This window comes from Scophthalmus maximus, chromosome 16, assembly GCF_022379125.1.
Source record: "Scophthalmus maximus strain ysfricsl-2021 chromosome 16, ASM2237912v1, whole genome shotgun sequence".
Lineage (NCBI taxonomy): Eukaryota > Metazoa > Chordata > Actinopteri > Pleuronectiformes > Scophthalmidae > Scophthalmus > Scophthalmus maximus.
In genome coordinates this window covers 1,491,338-1,514,884 of record NC_061530.1, presented here as the reverse complement: position 1 = coordinate 1,514,884, position 23,547 = coordinate 1,491,338, and the positions used below count along the sequence as shown (strand labels likewise).

Sequence of the window (23,547 nt, the reverse complement as noted above, 5' to 3'; positions counted from 1 at the left end):
TGACACTAGCACCCCTGGGTTTTAGCCTCTTTGATAATGCATACCGGGGGGCAGAAGTTCCAGGTCACTCTAGTTTCATAAACAATTCCTTTTATAGCCTAAAACAACTAGCACATAGCTGGCAAGTTTCCCAAAAATTAACACAACAGCATCTAATACTTACCTGATGCCTTTAAAAGCAACGGGCGAACAAATTTACTTAAATGCCAAGCTTCCATAGTGACAGTATGTGAACACACAGCCAGACCAACCCACCAGTAGGGATGCACCGAATGTTTGGCCAGAAATAGCACAAAAAAACACTTTCGGTGTTCGACAGAATAAGTGAAAGGCCAAACAATTTTAACCGAACAATGTTTTTAATGACGCGATCATAAATCATAAAAATGTGAGGAATTTGGAGTTGAATCTTATAGTGTATTAAATTGACACTATACATGCACATTAGGTAACAGTAGAGAAGGTAGCCCTGGTTGATGCTGAAATGCTAAGCAAAAGTGTTGCTTCACCTTTTTTAAAATCAGTTTATAGTTCTCTGGACAAAGACTTACTTAACATTGCAAATTATTCTCTTCAGTTGAGTGTTTTCCCTACTGCCTTGAAAGCTGCCATAGTCAAACCTAGGGCTGAATGAGAAATGGTTTTCTAATCCAAATTGCGATTTGAAACTGTGTAATCTGCAAATCGCAAAGGCCGCAATTTATAAGACGTTATTAAGTGCATCTGACCCAGGGTTTATACTTTGCTGTAAATGGTTCTACATATTCATGTCGTTCTCTTTGTGTGCCAGCCTCCTATAACAGTTCAAAGTCAAGGCGCCAACCTTTAAATTTGATGTAAATGAACGAAACTTGAGGGGCATGTGTATCATGTGACGACCTACACAAAAGCCTGTAGGAGCCATTAGCTTTTTTAAATATTTTTTTTCTATTTTGATGTGGCGAAAATAGCAAATTGAAGGTTTCGTACTTTAACAAACTCCTCCTAGGTGGTTAATCAGATCTACCTCAAACTTGGGTAATGTATAGTAAATACCTTACGGATTAAACGATACTCAAGGTTTTAGTGTACGTCATAAATGCATGGCTGCGGCAATGCATGATTCGCCACGAAACAGGGATATATGTTAGGTTTTTCCTGTAATATTGTAATATTGACCTCACTATGTGCATTGAGACAATGTCTCATTAAAAGATTAGGGAAGTATGGACAAGATATCGCAATATAGTTTCAACACTTCCTAAGTGTTTTGGGTTAGCATCATACATTACAGAAGTTGCTAATTCAATATGGTATTATTATTATTATGTTTGTATTTATTTATTAGTTATTATTTTATTATTATTATCATCAAATAGCCTTAACAACCGAGACATGAAATTAAGAAAAAAAATGGTGTAGCGAGCATATGACAGCACAGTATCATGCAAACAACAACATATTTAGTCCTCTAACATGAAGTCTATAAAAATATGTGAAAAGTACGATTTTAACAAAAAATTGATTCTAAAAGAATTTGGAAACCAGTGTCTCAAGTTGTGGGACAGAAGCACTTGCTCACTCACATCCAGACCAGGATCCTTGGCCTGTACATTATTAACCAATCAAGTTTGGACCTAAACGGAAGATTGAGAAGAAGAAAAATCTTCTAATTAAAAAAAAACCTATTTATTACGTTTCTCTTGATACATTTGCTTAAACTGAAAAAAACTCACTGAACTTGGTTATGAGTAGATGCTGCTGTAGATGAATGCAGTACAGAGACTGGAGTGAGTGAAGCAAACAACAGAACTTAAAGGATGCTAAGTACTTCAAATGTGTACTCAAGAACAGTTACATTGATTTGATTTATGTGCTTAGTTACATAATGTTATAATATTTAAATCATTGTAGCTATTACGTTTCATAACTTAAACCTCATATATGTGAAACTGAAAGTGAATTTAAGACCAAACGAAAACAGGCGTCCCTTACAGTATTTTACCATGAAAACTGAGCCCAGACCCAAAGTAAAGTTAGGAATCATTGCCTCGTGCAGGATTTGAAGAAAGTGATTGAAGTCCAAGCCACTTGTTTCGAGCAGGGGCCCGGAGGAACTCGGTTTATCTCCGGAGCGGCAGTCATAGACACGGATCCGTCTCGGCTGTCGTCCGCCCCCCCGGGAGGACGCGCCTTGGAGACGCTGGGCACCAGCGGAAGACATCGTCTAAGATGCAAGTAGATATGACATTTAGCGCGGTGCCATCGTATGCACTGTCATCATATCCACTGCCTCTTCTTTCTTCCTCTTCGTGTGAAGCACCGCAGTCAAGTTCTCAGTCACACACGGTTAAAGTGCAGTTCTGGGTCAAGTGCCAGGCATTACGGTAACAGCGCGTGACAACTGATTTCAAATTAAAAGCAACGATTTTATCTGGATCAAACTCTCATAACGGGCAAACATACACAACTTTATGTCCGTAGTAATATCAAAGATATGTCTTTGTGAAACTTCAACGTTTCTTGCAACCGATTACTCACAATTGTGGCCGTGATTGCTGTGTAATCAGGGTTAGGGTTTAATTCACAGGAAATACGATCCTATTGTTTTTAAGGTTCATCTGCGTTTACACTGTACAATTAACATGATATATGGTAATGGGTTATGTATAAAATAAATAAATTATTATTATTTACAATTATTGAAGATGAGATGAGATTGCAATTATACTAGGTTAGACCCATGCAGTTTTTCACCTGTTGAAATCCCTTTTAATGGGCATACAAGACATAAAACACAGTGTAATACCTGCCAAAAAGGATAGAAATCAGTTTCTGGCAGACGATCACTTCAATTAATCAATCAGATGATCAGTCAGCCTATCATTAATACATGGGGCTACATACGGATATATACAGAAGTATATCATTGAAATTGAAAATTCAACAAAATCAATGACCATTAGAAAATAATCCAAATGTCATGAATGAGATTTTTTTTAAATATTTATACTATTTCAAAACGTCCTGTTCCACAGACAAGTTCCACTTCAGACTGACATAAACCCCCTTCCCCTAACCCTTACCCTCAATACGATATTCAGAAATATAATTTCAAAATTAAAGGAATATTAAGGAAATAGATCATTTATGACACTTGTTATTATGTAATATTCATTCATTTGTTCCGTTTCTGTATTTCAGTATATATGTATTCATAATAGGTTGACTGATTAATTTAATGAACGTTCACTGAAACATTGCTTTTATTGTGAAATCACTTCGTATGCGCTCTTACCGTAATACCCATTGCACGTAACTCAAAACAAAGTCGGGGTTGGTTTGACAGTGATTGTTTTTACTAGGTGCTTCCTCTGTCGACGTTACTGAGTGGTACGAATCGTTGGAGAGTTTTGCTGTCTCTTCTGAAGGGGCATGCCAGGACAAGTTAGACAATTGCTAACAACAGACAAAATGTCTACTGATCTTTACACAGGCCGTACATTTGGTGTCCCCCTGTGCTATGTTCATGTTATGTCGTTTAAATCGCAATTCCGAAGAGCCAAGCGTGTTTAACTCTTGTATAAATCCTGCAAATGCACCACAGCTACGGTTACGGCAAAAATAAATTCTAACTCAATCCCCTCAGATCTATATTGTAATAAATCGTCAAGTCGGAAAGTTATTTTACTGAGCTTTCCATTTTACCAACACTACGTGAAGGCAGCAAGGATTCTACGGAAGTGCGTTAGGGACCTACACCGTAAGTTTCTATTTCCGCGAAGTATCAGTGGCTATGCTGTTGAGTTTGAGACAGGCTGTTCTTTAGGTATCGTTTTCCGAGAACACAGGTCGTGTGGGCACATTTTTGTTGGTTTCGGCTGGACTCGTTACACTGGAACAGAATCGAGCTGGATGAAACATCTGATCGCTAGAAGTGTAACCGACCAGTTTCACGATGGCTGTGGTGGTCCAGAGCAGCCGAGGCTGGGTGTTGGATGCATGCTCGCTCATTGATCAGGAGTATTCGCGTTGCATCCGATGGAGAGATAATCAGAAGTCGCATATCAAGTGTCATTTCAAAAGGCAGTGTTTTCAAATTTCAAAAAGCCACGACAGTGTGAAAGCCACTGCGACTGTGGATGGAGGAAACTCGGATATGCAGCAGAAAACAAACAAAGTAGCGAAGGTAAATCCTGGTCCATGAGGCTCATGCCATGGGTGCAGAAAATCACTCTATACCAGTGGTGGACAGTAACCAAGTACATGTAATCAAGTCCAATTTTAAAATACTTTACTTGAGTAATTCCAGTTTATGTTACAATAGGAATAACTTCATAAGGGACCCTCACTCAAAAATATGTTGATGGGCCCCTAAATGACCCCCACTACACACTGCAGTGTCTACACTGCAGTGTGTAGTGGGGGTCGATGTAGTTTGATGGCAACAACTTTGATATTTGATTCGGCCCTTTGTTGGTCCTTTTCACACAGCCTCTGAGTTGGAGACAGACCTAAATGAGAAATGACCTTCAGTCAGTTTGAAGAAGACAGTATTGCAAGAAAAAGATACACGAGCATGTTTGACAAAACCATAGTCAGTTCTGTGTGTGTGTGTGTGATTGTGTGTGTTAGAGAGAGAGAGAGAGAGAGAGAGAGAGAGACTTTATGCTCTATTCAGCTTTGTTGCTCGATTTGCGATGTGTCAGGCTTCCTTTGACAACCCAGTACAGATCTGTAGAGAGGATGTGATACATATTTCTTAAAAGGAATGTACTACTACTACTATTGAACATAAGTATGTGGCAACTCATGCAGCTGCCCAAAGAATGAACCTGACTGTCAGATATTAAACGATGGACAGAGACAGACGTCACCCTTTAGGTGAATGAATACTGTGAACGTGGACTTATTAGTCCGTTGGAAACTATGTGACAGGTGAAACAGCAATACATGTAACTATGCAGAACAACATCTTACTATAATTCCAGGAATACCTGTCTGTCTGTCCATCTGTAGCCATTTCTGATTGACTGTAGCCAATTATAATTGACTGAAATGCAGTGCGGTGCACTGTACTTTGATCTGCTCTGCTTTTCAGTTTATTGGCATAAACCCAATAATTGCACAAAATGCAAATTCATGTTCAGAACATAAGGCACAGCACTCCACTAAACTAGCCAGCAGGAAAATCAAGATGTTATATGGAAAGCTATGTTGCCTTATTTTATATTTTGTGCAGAAAACTTTTTTTGTCACCTTTTTGTATTATCTGTCTCTATTTAGCTCTTCCACTTCACACTGTTCTGTTACAGTCTTCTGTCCTTCTTCTGGCATGATGTTTGGTCAACCCTACATTACCTACCTACAAACTTATTCTGCAGGCTTCACTAATAGGGCAGTCTCACAACCTCAAATCAGTTTGGCATAAAGCAATGGGGTTCTACTGCCTTAACATTACAAAATGTTTCCATTATGATTTTGAGTAAAAAATATCTGTAATCCATTTTTTTTACTGTCAGTGTAAGGGTTAAAATAGTGCTGTAGCATTTATTTGATTTTCATACTTCAGTGTTGTTACAAGTTCTTTTTGAGTAAATTCTTTTATTTTTTATTTTTGTTTGTGAATAAATATCTGAATTTATTGCTCTGTTCACGTGCTTGCCATTCATCATTATATGTAATAACATGGCAATGGTTATGATTTGATTTTCAGAAAAGGAAACGAAAACACAGTCAACTCAACCAGGGAGAAGTCGATTCGCAAATCTTCCATGAGAAGGTAGGTAAATTCTCATTCTCTAAGTTAAGTCCTAGCTGCACATCTCTTCCTCTGAATGTGGAAATCTATTAGTCACACATATAAAAACTTAACTGGGGGAAATTAAACTTTATAGTTGCAGTTAAATATCTCATTCAGAGATTAATCACAACAGTTCAAAATCTTAAAATGAAGCTATTCAATGTGAGTATCAGTGGTGGAAAAAATACTCAGATTTATTACTTCAAAGTAGTAAATACTACAGTGTAGAAATGTAATGTAAGTATAAGTCATGTGACTGCCCTCGTTACTGTGACTTCAAGTGTTTGTGTCATCTGGGGGGGGGGGGGGGGGGGGGGGGGGGCGGGGGGAGTCTCAGCGACTGCCTCAAGTGATAAAACCTGTCTCTGCTTTGGTTCGGGCTCAAGACTACAAGTCTGCAAATGAAAAGAAAATCTTGGAGTTAAAAATAAGTGACCTCACCAGACTAGGGCTGCAGCTAATGATTGTTTTCATTGTCGATTAATCAATTCATTTTTTTTGGTCCATATGAAGTCATAAAAAATGTTGGAAAATGTTTATCATGTTTCCCAAACAACCAAGATGATGTTTAGTTTTGTCCACACACCGAAGATATTCAGCTAACTGTCATAGAGGAGCAAAGAAACCAGATGATATTCACATTTAAGAAGCTGAAATCAGAGAATTTTTACTTGATTACTCATCGATTAACTTTCGCAGCTCTACATCCGACCACTGTAGCTCGCTCCTGATCTCTGCTTGATCAGTCAATATTAACATAACATATGTAGCGAACATCACCCCTCTGGCATCAGCCATGGCTTCCAAACAACTGAAATTGGGACATATGGATCTGGGACTTGTAGACTTTCCTCACCTCTGCTTGCCCCACAATAAATCCATGTCAGAAACAGGAAGGCCTGTTTCTCTAAACATAAAGGCTTTCAACACGACAAAAAGATATATGATGGCCAACACTTTGGAACTATTTGGAACTGGTCAGGAAAGATTCAGCGGACCACAACCAAAACCAGGCCCAACACAATAATAGTGCATTTTTTCCCTCACTTCCCAGATAAGGCATTAGAAAAAATGGAGATCTCACAGATGGAGGTCGTAAACATTAGACCAAGGGAAGATCTCACAGATAGAGGTCGTAAACCAGGGCACATTCACATAAAGACTTTTAAGACTTTCTCTCCCTCTCAATTTCTCTTTAACTTATATCTGAAAATATATGACATCAATTTACAAATAATCTGTGAGTTAAACATCATCACTCCTCAGCCACCCACGAACAACTTGACACCTCTCTTACATTTGTAGACCATGGTTAATGGCAAATGGACTCATAGAGCTTTTCTAGTCTTATTGACCACTCAATGCGCTTTACAGCACAAGTCACATTCACACACATTCATACACTGATGGAAGAGGCAATTTAGGGATAAGTGTCTTGCCCAAGGACACATCAGCATGCAGACTAGGGGAAGCTGGGATTGAACCGCCGACCTTCGATTTAGTTATCATTTAATATTAATTATTTTAATGTTAATATTTTATACATTTTTAAAGCTATCACTGATCAACTATATTTCTCAGACAAATGGTACTATTAGCAATGTCAATGAACCAAAAAGCCTATTCTTATTTTGATCATAAAACTATAAAATCATTGTTCCTTTACATCCCAAAACCCTAAACTGATCGTAACCGCACCCCAGACAGACATCTGACGTCCAGAGGATCAGGCCTTTTCTGACTTTTGGCTCTGTGCCAGAGTCTCCAGTTTTCTTTATGTTTTGCCCGCGTGTTTTTTCTTTAGTTCTCATGTGTTCTTAGTAACTGTCCATGTGCTATACTTACATTTTTGAAACCGAAGGAAATAAACAGTGCTCTTAAGTTTCTATTTTTCTTAAATTGACTACTACTTTGTTAAATATATTTGAGACTTTTGTGCCACCAGGCCAAATGCCAATTTTTCTAAATATTTACTGAGTCAAGTATAGACATAACCTATAACGACAACAACCCGTCTGAAATAAAGCCGCCTGCACAGCCAAAAAATTAGACATCCATTGTGCCTGAGAGGAGAGCCTGCTGGCCTCCATCATTTTGGGCTTTAGGTTTCAGGTTATGAGTCTACAGCACGAGTTGGCACGAGTTCAGGCCGGGCAAATACCTTTCTATTGCTGTTGATGACTGGGTTGATTTTGTTGTTAGGGTCTAGTCCAATTATTTTTATCAAAAGACTTTAATTCATGTAATGTTATCAACAAATGGACTCGCTGTCTCTCCATTACCCAAATCACAACATTTCTCATTCCAGCGCTATTCAAATTACTCATTCTATTACACTGTACGTTTAGATTCATTATCAGTTGTCATGAGATCATGAGACTGATTAAGATTAAATTGAAGTACATAAATTTGCTCCGATAGGAGCTGCTGCCCCTTTTTTAAGAGTGCAAAATTCTCAGCAGAGATGCATTGTGGATAATGTAGGTGGCATATTTTCACAAGGAAGAAGAATGTGTAGTTTAAAAAAATGCGATATCTTTATGTGGTATGCAATGTTAAATCGTTGGACTTTTCTTTTTAGATTCTTTGCATCAAAATATAATTGAGTTTAAGTACTTGTTTTTCTATTTTGACCCGATAATGCAAGTATCGATTTTGCAACCGTATGTAAGGGTCTGCCAAGTGAAGCCTTTGTCTCTGTTCTATAAATACTTAGACTTGTCTGTCCCTACACCAGAATTTCCCAGCTTGGGATGAATAAAGTATTTATCTATCTATCTATCCTTATCTTGAGATTCACTGCCGGGTTGACCCCAAAAGGTCGCTAAGTGAGTTTAAGTCTTGCTGTAAATTTTCCTTTTGTGACCATGTCAAAACATTGTGCTCCTCCATTTACAAGAAGGGAGCCTCTCTGTCTGGCCAATGGGATTTGAAAAAAAATATTCATCTCATCTCATCTCATCTTCAACCGCTTATTCGTTGTCGGGTCGCGGGGGCAGCAGCTTCAGTAGGGGGCCCCAAACTTCCCTTTCCGGAAGGGATATTTGCTCCTGAAATTTACTTTATAAACTAAATTACTCAAGTATCTAGTTACTTTCCACCACTGAAGACACTGAGCCTCACAAGTTCCATTCATGCATTTCAAATACAGTCTCAAAAAACCTTAAAGGTAGGGTAAGCGTTTTTCATGAGAAGCACTTTTTGTCATATTACTAGAAACTCTCCGAACATGCCGATAGCGATGAACACATTGAATAATCCGACACTGAAACGAAAAAAATCCCTCATCTGTGACCGCGGCTGGACTGTAAAAAACCCGACCAACCAGACGGTGAGAAGAGAGTGATTGAATGAACCGGCTTTCTCCTGCCTGCGCGCACTCCGCTCATTCACCACACAGTTGGGCGCATGACCAGTCTCCTGCACGGCGTCGGCAAACAACTGGAGCCGCCGCCAGTGGTAGCTGCTGCCACCGCCTCCGGTGGTAGCAGACGAGTTGCTGCACTGACCTAAAGAAGAAAAGAGTTGCAGAACGGCAGAGAAAGTGTCTACAACAGCTTCCAGTCGCAACAGACAGAGCAGTGGAGATGACTACGGACTCAAAGAGGTTGGAGACTACAGGAGGAGTGAACAGAGGCAACATCGTGTGGCTCTTCACCGCTGGCGTCAACTCCGGCAGGAGCAGAGGGTGAAAGGTAATTTTCTGCTTCATTTGGGTGAAGCGGTTTATGTTCTCGAACTGTGTAACCAACAGAACTGTTGGGAAGCTTGTGTGTGTATCAGGCAGCGCACAGTTAGCTTCGCTGGAGGACACTAGCTAAGTTAGCTGAACACTATGTTAGCTTGTGTGTATCTACAGCTAAAGCTGCCTGTGTGTTCGCCGGGTGTCATCACTGTCGTTATGAGCAAATGTCGTTTGATTTTTTATCTATATCCGCTCTGAACGGGACGTAGCGTTACGTGTGGGTGTGTGTGGGTGTGGAGCAGGCGTAGTGACAATGCCCGGTGTGCGTGGCTAGAGGCTTGTAGTAGCGGTTGATGTGCATGTTGCAGTCTGTGTGCAATAATAAATGCTGCAACGCCTCAAGCTCCCTCAAGAGGTCTCCGTGTTCTCATCACGCTGCCGGGAATGAGGGGCAGGTCCCGGAGCGAGGCAGAGCTTCGGGCCATAGAGAAACTGTCTCCCTGCTCCCAGACTACGGTCCGGACGACGGGCAGGATATTAAATGAAAAGTACCGCTCAATGTAAGTTAATATGAACATTTCACTAAGTTGACCTCCTTTCTCTTATACCAGGTACAGCAAGTTGTACATGAAGAAGTCCAGGACCTGCAGGTTGTCTGCCACGGACCAGAGCAACGACAAGACGATCCCCGTCAACAGCTAGAGAAGCAGGTCAGCAGAGGACCAGGTGAGTCGGCTCATGATACTGTAGGTTGAACATGAAGTGGTAACATACTTGTGTACAAAAGCTACTTTAAAATTCACATGGCAATGTTGTAAAAAATTCCAAAGTGTAAAAATTTATGCCAGGTGGGTTGTTTAATTTTTTTTTTCTGAACCTCAGAACTACTTATTATGATCTTCAATATTTATCTAAACAAAGTCATAACACAAATATATATGAAAGAGTGGCTGGTCCACCAGCAAATCACTAAATCAATTATACTTGTCTTCCACAAAAGGTGACACAGAAAACTGTGTTTGTCACTGCAGATAATGCTGCTGTAGTGTTGTCAGTCTGTAATGTTGATCTATTATTGTGATATTCTTTCTACAGGACCACTTCTTAAAGAGTCGACGACAGCACAGCCTGACCCGTCAGACCAGCTTTAACACTAGGGCTAGGAAACCCTGTGCAAACAGTTTCTTCATTGTTGTATATGTTGTTTATGCTAATATTATAATACATATTTGGTATATTGTATGATGTTCCAAAAAAATAAACAGGTGTCATGACACATTGTGTTCTAATTATTTGTACGGCTTGTAAAGAGGTAAATGTAATGGTTGGATTGTTTATGCTGATAGTAAAAGGAAAAGGCCTTGAAAATTTAAAATATTTTTATTCCAACAATATAGAGCAGGTTATGCAGAACATAAATAAACATTTGTATTGCACAAAATACCGTATGTGCAAAATGTAAACCTCCATATGTGGCAGCCTGGACACGGGGGTCATGAAGTTGCCCACAGCACTTTCTTTCCACGTCTGAGGGCCGTTCTGGCAGACACAAGTAGGTTGACCTGCAACAGGACGGCCTGGTGGAGCAGCATCTGCTGATGTGAGGTGTAAGTGAAGCAGCAGGCTCGTGTCACGTCACTCAGAGCTTGGGGCAGTGATGTGACAGAAAGCTCCGAAGGTGCTGCAGCTGTCTCATCGTCACAAAATGGCTGAAATGTGCTGAAGTTTGAAAATATAAACTCAAAACAAACATCTGTGTAAAACTGCTAACCATTTTTATGTTTTAGCTAGCCTGCAGCAGCCTGTTGCTAACTAGCCAGCAACAAGTTACTGCATCAGAACTCTATTTTCAATGATATTTCCCAGCACTAACATGTTAGCTTGACAAATGTGCCCACCGACAATAGCCATGCTCATTGTTTACGTTTATATTATGATAATGTCAGGTGTTTTCTTACTTGTGAATGAGACACGAGCAGTCAATTAGCATGTTGTGCTCCGCTTGTGTCTTCCTCCTCCGATGCTGTAAGACTCAGACTGAGGCAGCGGTGCGCGTTCATGTGTGGAGGGGCTTGGGACGGAGGTCTGAAGGAACCGAGTCGGATTATGCGACGATTTTCGAAATCACCTACTCATCCTTTAAACATTGTATGTTCAGTTCATCAAACCAAACTCAATCATCTTTGTCATGATGCAGATCAGATCCGTCATCGTAGAGGAAACTAAGTCCTTGGTGGATTCTGCCCGATCCCTTGGACATCTGAACGGAGGGACCGACACCGTTAAAGAGCTTCTTCCCTTCCAGGCATGCAGTCTTGCCGCTCTTTGTGAAATGGCTAAAGAGCTTCCTCTAGTGGATGAAGAGGAACAGGATTGTGTTCAGTCACTTGTTGCTGAGTTTGGCTGTACATCACATGTCGACCTGTTCTCTCGGGTCACAGAGAACAAGGCGGACTGGGCCACAGCGGTTACACTGATGGGAGAGGAATATGTAATACCACCGCACACAGCCTTCTTGTTGTCGGATTTCAAACGAATACAGCCATTAGTCAACTGTGAGTACAATGTCAGGAAGAGTACAGTAATCTGAATCAGAGAGAGACATACCGTGGAAATATCCTGAAATATAACAAAACACTTTCCAACTGCATGTCACTAGTCATTGTATGCTTGCTGTAACATAATTCAATGAAGACAAAACCTGTAAAGAAAAGTCGTGTGATTGTAGTGTAGACTAACTTGTAGTAGTCTGACTCAGTGTGATTGTTTGAATTCTCATCATCTCAAGTGAAACCATATAATCATGTTTCCCTAGCCTGACACTGTGTTTTTTTTAAGCTGCTCATTTTTTTCACACAGATGGAAGAAAGTTTGACTTAATAGTTATGGATCCACCGTGGGAAAACAAGTCTGTGAAAAGGAGTCGCAGGTAATTTGGCATTTTAGAAGGTGTAAGTCTTTTTTGACAAAGTCCTTGCAGCATTAGCCTTGTCTTCTCAGTCCATATTTTATGTGGAGTATGCCGCTCAGAGTTTCTTGTCCCATTTTGTTCCGCACAAGCAATGACAGAGCAAAGAGGGTCAGTTCTTTGAAAGTCTGGTCTCAACTGATGTCTTTGTAATTGAGCACATTGAGCACAAAAAGGCCTCTGTTTGACTGTCCTCCACGTTTGTCCATGGGTGGTATTCAATGGCCTGATACTGTGTTTCAAGAGCTGCAAGATCACCAGAGTAAAGCTCCAGCATTGATACTGATCTGAGCTGTGGTTTTGCTTGCGACAGAATGACAGTCGGACTGAACACAGTCATAGATTTATATATCTGGATGTTAGCTGGAAGCCTCTGTTGCACTAGTCTGTAGGTTTCCACCAAGAAGTCACGGCACCTGCTTTTCATATTTCTCTCAGCCGTGCTCTCCATTCTTGCCTCCTCCAAAGTCATCATTAAGGTGACCCCATAATTAATGGCACCCATAGGTCACAAAACATTCTTGCCAATACTCAAATGCGTATAAATCTGGGACCTCTCCCCTCATGTGCATTTTCGATTTCAAAGAAGTGTTACCAACGGATGCAGACCACAATGTCTGTGAACCAGTGTTGTCGTTTTTGTGGGAGAAATTTGAAATTATCGGGTACTTTAAGTCAAATGCTCGTTCATTAATGGCAACCTTGGTTGTTTTCATTATTAAATAATTGGTTGTGATTGGACCGGCAAGTTTTCTCCGCGAGTAAATCACTTCCCAATGAAATGAGCTCCAAGAAATAGTCTGGGTCCCAGGATAGGGGACTATGGTAGTGCGTACCAAATTTCATGGCAATTTCATCAAAAATTGTTGAAACATTTCACTCAAAATCACAAATGTCTTTGGTGTATAACAACAACAACAATAATAGATATATAAATTAAAAAAATATTGTGCCAATCCATCCGGTAGATATAGAGATATTTCTCCAAAGTGCTGTAAATTTCAATCTGATGATGGTGCTAAAGGAAAACTCACCAAGACTCAATGAAGTTAATTGAGTTTATTTGCAATATAATATAAAAGATAATTCACTGTGAGCCACAAATGTCAAACTCAGGGCAGCATTAGAGAAAAAGTAGTTAAAGTAGCATGTGCGGCTAAAACTAACAAACGTAACAGTTTTTTTTCTTTATCACCTGGAGATCCCTCAGATTTGCCTTTGGAAACATGGAATGTCCCTTACCCCTAGACTGGGAACCACTGCCTATTATGTGAAAAAATAATTAGTCCAGTAGTTCAGTAATACATTCATTAGCACTTGATCTATTGTATCAGTATATACTTCTTAAGAATCATCTTGAAGTAGAGAAGGTTATGGGTGATTGCATTAACACTCATTGTCTTTTTTTCTTATTTAAATTTCTCTCATTGAAGATACAGTTCTTTGCCCTCGTCACAGCTGAAACGGCTCCCTATACCTCTACTGGCATCTACAAACTGTTTAGTTGTCACGTGGGTCACAAACCGGCCCAGCCATCTGCGTTTCGTCCGGGATGAGCTGTTTCCACACTGGGGGATAGAAGTTGTAGCCGAATGGTTTTGGGTCAAGGTACAGAAACTCTGAATAGATATAACTCTTAGATTTGATCTATTGGTTTGATTCCAGATGTTTCAAGGGTTTTCTCTTTTCTATCAGGTGACCACATCTGGTCAGTTTGTGTTTCCACTGGATTCTCAGCACAAGAAGCCATATGAAGTGCTTGTTCTGGGCCGATACCGCTCCTCTGCAGATGACTCCATAAGGTGACTTCTGTTTCAGTTTGAATGTTAATGGTATAACCCCTGATATATCTTAATCATATTTGGTCTCACATTGTTTGTCTACTGTCAGCTCTTCAAAGACATCAGAGGTTCCTGTAGAAGACTCTCGTTTGATTGTCAGTGTCCCATCAGCTCTCCACTCCCAGAAGCCCTCACTCTCAGGTTAATATGCACCCAGTAATGTACTGTTGTGTTTTACTGTGCCACCAGAGGGCAATGCTGCAACATCACTGATTGTTATCTTGCTTTACAGCTTTAGTGATAAGCTCTAAATCCTACTACAGCCTGCTACCACAGATGCAGAAGCACTGGTTTTAAGTCTGTTCTTCAGGTTTGCATAGCTGAAATGAAATGTACCATTTTGATTTTCTTCCAGTATAAAGCGTTTTATAGAGTGTTTTTGTATGAGAAAATTAGAATGCCAAAGTAAAAAGTAATGATTTATCACATTACATAAGTTGAAATATCAGACATTCTTGCCACTGCAGAAACCCATGACAAGTTGGATTTTTCCGAGCTGGAACCTCTGCTTTTCACATATATCACATTTATCCTGTTTTCAAGGACTGTGGTGTGGCAAGACTTGATTCTGCTACTTGGAATCAATGTAAGACCTTGACAATGAATATGCAGGGACTATGAATAAGAGAGGCTTGACGTCATTTCCCTCCCTCTCAGGGGAATGTGATTTATTGTGCAGTACGCAGAGCAAAACACGACCAGTGTTGGTCATTGCTCTTTCAGAAGCGCAGAAAAGCCTGCGCCTCATGAATTTGGCTGGATATTTTTGAAATATATTGATTAAAATCATAAATATGCTTTTGTGGAGCTGTAACACCATGTGACACTTTGCTATACACAAGATACAGAGATTCAGTTTCACTAATTATTAAATGTTTTATGTGTTTGTTTTTCATTGTATTTGAAATAAGTTGCACTACTTACTGCTTAGAATGAGAAGCATCTATGCCTCTTTTGTTGTTCTCCAAGAGGTGAGGAAGTTCTGTTGGCATTGGGTGTGGCTCAAATCTGTGTGTAATAGTTGTAAATTGCAGTGTGGCGTGAAATATTTGAAGAGCTTGACACAAAAATCTGCCAGTAAAAGCAATCAAGTATTTAAGGATGAAAGGATAGAAATTTCAGAAATGTTATGTCAAAGTCCCCAGACCTATAAGATTAAGCACCGTGAACTTTCTTATTCCCATCATCAGTTATCATCCGTATAACTTGGCTGCACATGTCAGGTCTGCTCGGGCCAGCAGGCAGCCTGGACAGTATGAAGCCACTACCCCCTTGTTCGCCACTTTAAGAAACCCTGACCCACTTCTTTTCCCCTCTTGGATGGGGCTACTGTCATGGACATTCATGGTTGCTATGGAGAGAGATAAGGGACACCATTACTCCACTACGGATACAACACTTCCTCGCCAGATGGTCAAGCTGCAAAAAAAGGGGAGGCAGGTGGGGGGGTTACTTCCCTGACTGACAAGATGTGCGGTGTAAATGATTAAATGGCTGCTCCTAATATTCATCTCATGAAGAGGCACACTACCAGTGGTGTGGGTTCCATTACTGTTGATTGGGAAAGTGATCTGTGATTGTAGTCTATGCACCAGCATGTTCAGTTGGCAGCTACAACATTAAGTTTTCTTGTTTAACAGCATTTGAATTCCCAATATTGATCCACATTTTGGGATCCTCTGAAGAAGATGTAATTAATGTGGTCCTGCTGCAAGTTTGATCTGTGAAGTCTTTTAAGCAGAGTAAGGGTCCCAAAATTTGATTAGATGTTGTTCTGTCTTATTTATTTTCCACAAATAGCCTAAGCTCTTTTGACCACACCGGCGCAGCAGAACAAGATTTAAACACAACATTGATGTATTATGACTTTATAAACTATAACTCTGAGCTAAAATTAATCCAATGTGTTAAGCGCGAAGTCAAGGGGTAGCAGAGTTAAGTGGAACTACAAATCAAGCGACGAATATCATTAGGTTTGACACCACATATGATTGCATTCATATAATTGCATTCATTGTTGATATAAACTATTGATTAGAACTGCTTCAAAGAATAATTGTACCAAGTAACTATACTGATAATAAACTTTCAACACATAGGGCAACAGAGACCTTAGTGCTTTTCATTCATGATTCAAGCTTTGTTTGGTTTTACTGTAAACTGGAAATTAATTTTTTTTTGTTGACTTGAATGAATACTCTCACAGCAAGAGTGAAATGTTGTTCTGTTGGAAGAAATAAGACTCAACTGCTGTCTTAACCTCCTTTGAAATTTTGAATTGGCATAAATAATGGATTTTTATTTGGGAATTAGTGTAGATGAGTTTATTATGGTAAAAATATTAGGCCGCCTTTTTACAGGGAAAAAGAAATATTTTATATGTTATTTGCTGTCATACAAGTTTGTGGCATCACCTGAACCTTTTCACTACTAATGTTCATTTTGAAGTATATGAAGATTAACATGGGACCCAGAACCAAACCCTGAGGGCATTTGCACTGAAAAGTCGTTGATTACATTGACTGAAAACATCCAATTGAAAAAATATCAGCTTTATTTACATCTATGGCATTTACAACATCCAACAATGGTAATTGATTTGTAGGAATTGGATGAGTTGTATATCAAGGAAAAGTTGATGAAAACCATGAAATAAGTATTGTAATTGAACAAACTGAGCAGTTCTTGACAACACAATTAGAAGAATATCTAACACTAATTATGTTTCTTGTCAAAGAACAGTTAAGTAACACCCTCCATCGCTTCAGGCCTTTTCTTGGCAAGTCTCATACAATGTCCCATTTCAGAGATAAGAGGATAATTAGACCTTTTATTCTTGGTTCAACTTTGAGAGCTGAGTCACTGATTCGGGCCGAATTAGTCAGAGAGCTGCATGTTTGGCCTTTCCATTAGGTGACTCTGTCTCTCTGACATGTATAGGATGAGAAAACGGGAGGCAGGACACCACATTGTGCAGGTTGGATAGGTTTGGGGATCAGGCTTTTGAGCTCATTAACTCCCCAAGTGTTGGCTGAGTCGAGTGTCAGGGTGTATTGAGCATGCACAAGAGCAGACAGAGTAGCACAGGGGGAGAAGAAGTGAAACGTATCTGTCAGGTGTGCTGCTGCTGGAATATCATCACTTAAAGACTCAAGGTCACTTCCAGACCAAATCAAAAAACCTGTTCCATGGTGTGATGGAGTTGGGCAGTCGCCAGTGCTGTTCTATAACAGAGTGACAAGAAAAGTGCTCCCATAAGAAATGGATGCAGTGCAGAAATTTTACAACCCAACTTTCAATTTATTAAAATTTACAATTTCATTTATTATCTCTCGTCATTCTCAAGGCTGGATTACCATGAGGGCAAAAAGGGCAACATCCCACTTACCCCTGCACCTGAAAGCCCCAGGGTCACTGCATTGTGTGTATCCTTGTTGTTGAATGCATTTCCTTCCTCATAAAACATTTGTAAAGCCAGTTTTTATGTCCTATTGTAAAAAAAAAACCTGTCCCCATAGTTAATCTGTGCAGCATCTTATTATGTCCCATAGTTTTATTATTAGGTAACCTCTAGCAACTGTAGTAATTATGACAGGAGCAAAGAAAAAAGTCAGATGACGTTTTATAAAGAGCTTCAAAGTAACTAATTGTCCAGGTAGTTTCTTTTATGCATGACGTTCTGCAATCTTAACCACATTTTTATTATTGTAACATTGAAAATGAATGTCCTGAAATCTTAAGGAAGAACTTATTTTGAATCCAAACCACAATGTTTTCTTAAACATAACAGCCTACTGTAAACCATGCAGCCATGATTGTTCCATATGTGAAAGTGCGTGTTGTTATCATGGGATGAAGGCCTGCTTGTCACCATTGGGCCAATATTTTGGAGACGCTTCCTCCCTGCATTTTCTGGCATTTTGCTGAGCTTCTGAGCACAGAAGCCATTGTCAGTAACATGTATCTCATTACCTGCAGCTAATGTGTGTGTACATATTTGTCCTCATTCAACCCTGTTTCCAAGAAATTATGTCTATATTCAACTAAACCACAACAGGAAATATGTTCTATAGGAAACATAATCGATGACTGGTTGTGGGCTGGAGGTAGGGAGGGTCGACCACTAACCAGAGGGCAATGCTTCGATCCCCAGCTCATCCAGGCCGCATGCGAAAATGTCCTTAGCCAAGACACTTGACCCAAAATTGTGCTTGACGGCTGTGCCAGCAGTGTACGAATGATTTGTGAAAACCCCCCGCTGTATAACTGTATAACTTCTACTGTAAAGTGCTATGGGTGGTTAATAAGAGTAGAAAAACATGAGTATGAGTGTTTGACGAGAACTTAGTCTGCTTTACCGTCATGTTTCACTAATTGATCATATATTTCATTACTTGAAAGCATAATAATAATTTATAGCGCTTACTTTTCAGGAATAAAACAGCACAGAGCAAAACAAGACAAAACAAAAAGAAGAAAGATAATATAAAAGAAAATAATAGAACCAAAATATCAGTTAAAGGCCCCAAATGTCAAAATTTTGTCAAAATTTTGAATTCCTGGCTTTTTTCATAATAAATAAGGTATAGGGGCTCTTTAAGAACCGTAAAGGTGCCAAAACGGTCAATTAATAGACAAATACACAGCCTGCATTCAGCAGCTGCTTTTTTTTTACGAGGCGTCAGGACTTCCGGGGGGATGTGATGTCACAGCTACACAGTCACCGCCTTCAGACGTTCCGCCAGCACGGTCCACCCATCAATCCGTTGCTGAGCTATCAACAACACGAGAAAATGTCATGGAAACGATGTTCAGTCGTTGGATGTCAGGAAGCTACATCATTGCACAGGCATTGATGTAGCTTCCTGACATCCAACGACTGAACATTGAACATAAGGGACCAGTGGGTATGGCCAGGAAGCGGCCGACAGGGAGACTACCGCCGCAGTCACAGCTTCCTCCAACAGCCAGCTCTGACAGCAGATCGCTCCGGTGTCTTCCGCCGCGGCCTGTGCCACCGGTTACCGATGAATTTTGCATCGGTTAGCGTTACTGCTCTCTCTCGCGCGCGCGCTCGCGCTCCTACTACGCTGACAAACACCACTACGCACAGACTCCATTCACTGCCCCATTCGGGACAGTAGTTACGCCACTCATGCAATATGTGAGGTGGTTGCTTTTCTCCTGTCGTCAACAACATGTTACCTGTGTTTTGGCCTGGCCATGCGTTGCTCAGAAAATCGGCCAATCAGAAGAGAGGCTCATGAATATTAATTAGACAGGCCAAAATCGCCTTGGTCCTTTGCAGAGCTCCTGAAAGAGGAGCTATAAAAACCATATTGAGATGTTTTTTGGTAATAAAAAAAAATAATACGGTGTATCTTCTTAAGGATATCAAAACTTCAAATAAAACAACAGAATGGTGTAAAATATGGGCCATTTAAAACCAGTTAAAAATCCGTAATTAAAAGGCTTCAAGCAGGGACCTGCGAAAAGGGCCTCGAGCTTGAAGTCACTTACCTTTTTTTACATTAAACCAGACAAGCTTTACCTTATTTTAACAATGTGTTGTGAGCGCCTAAAGGAAACCATAAAAAAGTGTAATGCTGCTAGTCAGTACAAGCGGATCTTGAAGTGCAAGATCGACTATTATGGTCGAAAACAAATATCAGAATTAGAATTGTCTTTATTGCCAAGTAGGTTCTCACATACAAGGAATTCTGTTTGGTGACTGGTGCATAACAAACATAGTGAATAGAGAAATAAGGGGAAAGTGGGGTCGTTGTCAGCGGGGGTCTCTGACCTTGTTGATAGGTCTGGCTGCAGAGGGGAAGAAACTTTGAGCAATTTACTGCTACATTCAGTATCAACGTAATTAAAATATACTTTAGCTCTGATCCAGAACCATCAACCTAAATATCCCTGTTCAACTCACTGAGCAGCTCACGATATCTGTTGGGAAAAATGTAGGAAATGCTCAGCAGATTGTAAGAAAACTTCATGCTGCCGAATTGAAAACGTTTTCCTGTCGCAATTACACAAAATCAGAGCAGGCACCCGTTCATTAAAATGTTCAATACTGCATTAAAAGAAAAGTATTTAATGGAGTATTTATTCTGCTACATCCATGTAATATAGTTGCTTTTGAGAATTGTCTGTAATAGATTTTATTGATTTTATGATTATCCCTCTTCCTCATTTGCTCCTTCCCATAGAGGTGCTGAAGCGGTACGTTGGAGCTGAAGCCATGTGCTTGGAGCTTTTTGCTCGTAGTCTGCACCCCGGATGGACCAGCTGGGGCAATGAGGTGCTCAAATTTCAGCACATGAGCTATTTCACTCTGACTCCTGCAGATGATCCAGCAGACATTTCTTAAGATGAGGACAAACCCACAGTCACACTAGCAAAGAGCACACCTGGCGAATCCTCTCCTCCACTTCACTGGCCGGCCACTGTGGACCAATGACTGATCCTCAACACTTTTCACATTAATCTTTCACTCTGTTTTTAATAGAGATTCAACGCCAAAACGTCTCTATACCAGTTCCTTTTGATCTTTAATTCTCATCTGGAACCTTTGATTTCTTTTTGGGTCAGGGTACATTTTTACAGTTGTTAATTACAGGGCTGCCTTTGGAGAGATGAAAGTGCATTTCTGTTAAGCTGTGTTTTGAACCTTACTTTTTTTTTCAAATAATTTGAGTAATCTCTGGCACAATGTGTCTTGAGGATGATCAATCATTTCGATTTCTGAAGATTTTATGTTGTTTTGAGCTGAATTTCAAAACTTTACCCAATCCTAATAAAACTGTTTCATACCAAATTGCTTATTAATGTGCTTTAACATATGGTAAATTGACTATTTATAGTGGTCAATAAGCACTTTTCTAGTCTTATTGACCACTCAAAGTGCTTTACAGCACAAGTCACATTCACCCATTCACACACATTCGCTGCTATTTACCACTTTTTTTTTCTATCATATTCAAACACAGCTGGACGGCAGCTAGAGGCGATTTAGGGTTAAGTGTCTTGCCCAAGGACACATCTGCATGCAGACTGGGGGAAGCTGGGATCAAACCTCCAACTCTATCTCCTGAGCCACAGAAGACCATTTAACATTAATTTTCTGGAAACACACTGCCGTATCCTACTCAGTAAAGGCTAGAGGCGGCCTTTTCCTACAAGGTTAAGGATGTTAATTCACACACATTCGCTGCTATTTACCACTTTTTTTTTCTATCATATTCAAACACCGCTGGACGGCAGCTAGAGGCGATTTAGGGTTAAGTGTCTTGCCCAAGGACACATCTGCATGCAGACTGGGGGAAGCTGGGATCAAACCTCCAACTCTATCTCCTGAGCCACAGAAGTACATTTAACATTAATTTTCTGGAAACACACTGCCGTATCCTACTCAGTAAAGGCTAGAGGCGGCCTTTTCCTACAAGGTTAAGGATGTTAATGTCAATGGTTAAGGTTTTCAGTCTCTTCAATATTTGCTAATCTTTAAGTATAAACAATTGACACCTGTCTACTGTAATGTCAAGCAAATATTCGTAGTGCAACATGAAAAAGCTGTTATTATGATTATTATTATTATTATGTCTTTTGGGGAATATTCATGACAATCAATTTTTGAACGTCAGTTCCTACAGTGGTTTGAGTCAAACATGAAGTAATATTGCCATAGATTAAATTAATTAGCTGTGCAAAGGGATTTAGGATTTCTTTCTATCCTTATTTGTTTTCATTTGGCAAATTTGCATCACTAAAATAATGCAAAACTAGCTATTAGCAGCTAACAACTATTAATGGATTTCAAATTAGAAAACTTTGAAAAATTGTGATTCTTATGTAGGCTATGTTCTGAAGCATCTTGTTCCCATGATTTATAAACAGATTTATAGATGTTTATAGATTTTTTTACGCTTGCTGACGCAATGCAACCCATTGGTTTGTGAATTGCCATTTTGAAGCCCTGAGTTTAGCATTTTGACCAGCCCCATCTTGGTTTTTGAAACAAGGAGTGGGGAGTGTGGGTGCTTGTCCACTGCATTTCCACCTAGGTCTGCAACCTCAACCCATTGGACGGTACTAGCTGTCAATCACACGGTATGCATACCGTCTGTTTAACTCTTAATGGGACCATCATTTTCATCATGCTGTATTGAAGAAGACTAGAAACCGTTTGTCGTTTGAGACCATAGGCAAACACAGACTTGATTTATTACTCACGTTATTAAGTGATCAAGTGCGAAGAGACATTTTGTCCAAACTTAAATAGAAACTCACTTCTTTTTGAAACCAGTGGAGTCGCCCTCTGCTGGTCATCTAAGAGAATACATGTTTGAGCTTCTTGGCTTCACTTTCCAGACCCGGTGATTACATCCAGGGTGCCATTTGCTGGGGGGATGCAGGATTTTCCAACTTTGCTTTGTTGGGCAGGTGGCCAGCCAGTCGAGTGAAATGTGTGTAAATCTCTATCGCCTCTCACACATTAAGAAACGTGCTAGCGACATCTGCTAGCACCCATGGGTCTTAGCCTCCTTGCTAGCGTGTCAGTCTCCCATGCTGGAGGTCGGGAGTTTGAATCCAATCCCATTGCAATTGATCAAAACATCCCCCCCCCCCCTCTGTTTTTTTCACAAATTGCACCCTGACTGTATCCATTTTTATATACAGTCTATGCATTCATTTTACTGTATCTTTGCCTCAAAATATCTCCCTCCGCTTTCTCCCTTTAACATCCCTCCCAGTATTAAAGCCTCTGCTCTACAGTCCCACTACAAAGGATTGAGTGAAAGGATATCGGAGCCCTACCTGATCAGACCATCACTATCCCAAATGTTTGTTGTTTTCTTCTTATCGCTGGCTATTTTTTATTAATTATTTTTTTGCTCAGCCGTCATCATGACTGCATCATAATTTTGTAAAAGCCTACAACGTACTGCAGAATGATGTCACCATGGTTCAGCAAGGCTTCTCTTTCAAGTGCTTTAAAAAGGAGGGTGCCATGTTAAAATCAAGATGAAGCACCACAGAGAGGACCGATCCTTTCCTTTCCCTGCGCTCTTTCCTACGCTGCCAAACTCTTCTTTTTGTTTTAATCATTGCTGTTTTTAATCACTGCTGTCCTATTTCTAATCATTGCGGCCCTATTTGACTTGACTTCAGTTTTGCAGCTCACACAAGTAGCAGTGTCAATCAGCCAGGTACTGATTACTTCTGGCTTTGTGGGTAGCAGATGGAGGAGAAGGAGAAGTAAGGG

The 23,547-nt window shown here is 40.1% G+C and overlaps 2 protein-coding genes across 8 annotated transcripts in view; one reads left to right on the top strand and one right to left on the bottom strand.

The window, feature by feature from the left end:
- smchd1 (structural maintenance of chromosomes flexible hinge domain containing 1) overlaps nucleotides 1-2,360 on the bottom strand; it is a 31,213-nt gene extending 28,853 nt beyond the window's left edge. For 2 of the 4 annotated variants that reach the window (XM_035613182.2, XM_035613184.2), the window contains exon 1: nucleotides 1,985-2,360. In XM_035613182.2, the coding sequence (XP_035469075.2) occupies nucleotides 1,985-2,203 (219 nt within the window). In that variant the 5' untranslated portion in view covers nucleotides 2,204-2,360. The remainder of the gene's footprint in view (nucleotides 1-1,984) is intronic. The other 2 variants (XM_035613183.2, XM_035613185.2) reach the window with 1 other exon arrangement.
- Nucleotides 2,361-3,749: 1,389 nt separating this feature from the next.
- mettl4 (methyltransferase 4, N6-adenosine) lies at nucleotides 3,750-21,099 on the top strand. Of its 4 annotated transcripts, none has more exons than XM_035613196.1 (8): nucleotides 3,750-4,168; nucleotides 5,696-5,761; nucleotides 11,665-12,022; nucleotides 12,327-12,396; nucleotides 13,869-14,043; nucleotides 14,131-14,237; nucleotides 14,326-14,417; nucleotides 20,492-21,099. In XM_035613196.1, the coding sequence occupies exons 1-8, from the start codon at nucleotides 3,938-3,940 to the stop codon at nucleotides 20,650-20,652; spliced, it is 1,260 nt and encodes a 419-aa protein (XP_035469089.1). In that variant the 5' UTR covers nucleotides 3,750-3,937; the 3' UTR covers nucleotides 20,653-21,099. The 4 variants fall into 4 exon arrangements, with proteins under 4 accessions (XP_035469089.1, XP_035469091.1, XP_035469090.1 ...); XM_035613198.1 differs by lacking the exon at nucleotides 20,492-21,099 and adding an exon at nucleotides 17,623-17,919; XM_035613197.1 differs by lacking the exon at nucleotides 20,492-21,099 and adding an exon at nucleotides 15,467-16,384.
- Nucleotides 21,100-23,547: the final 2,448 nt, after the last annotated feature.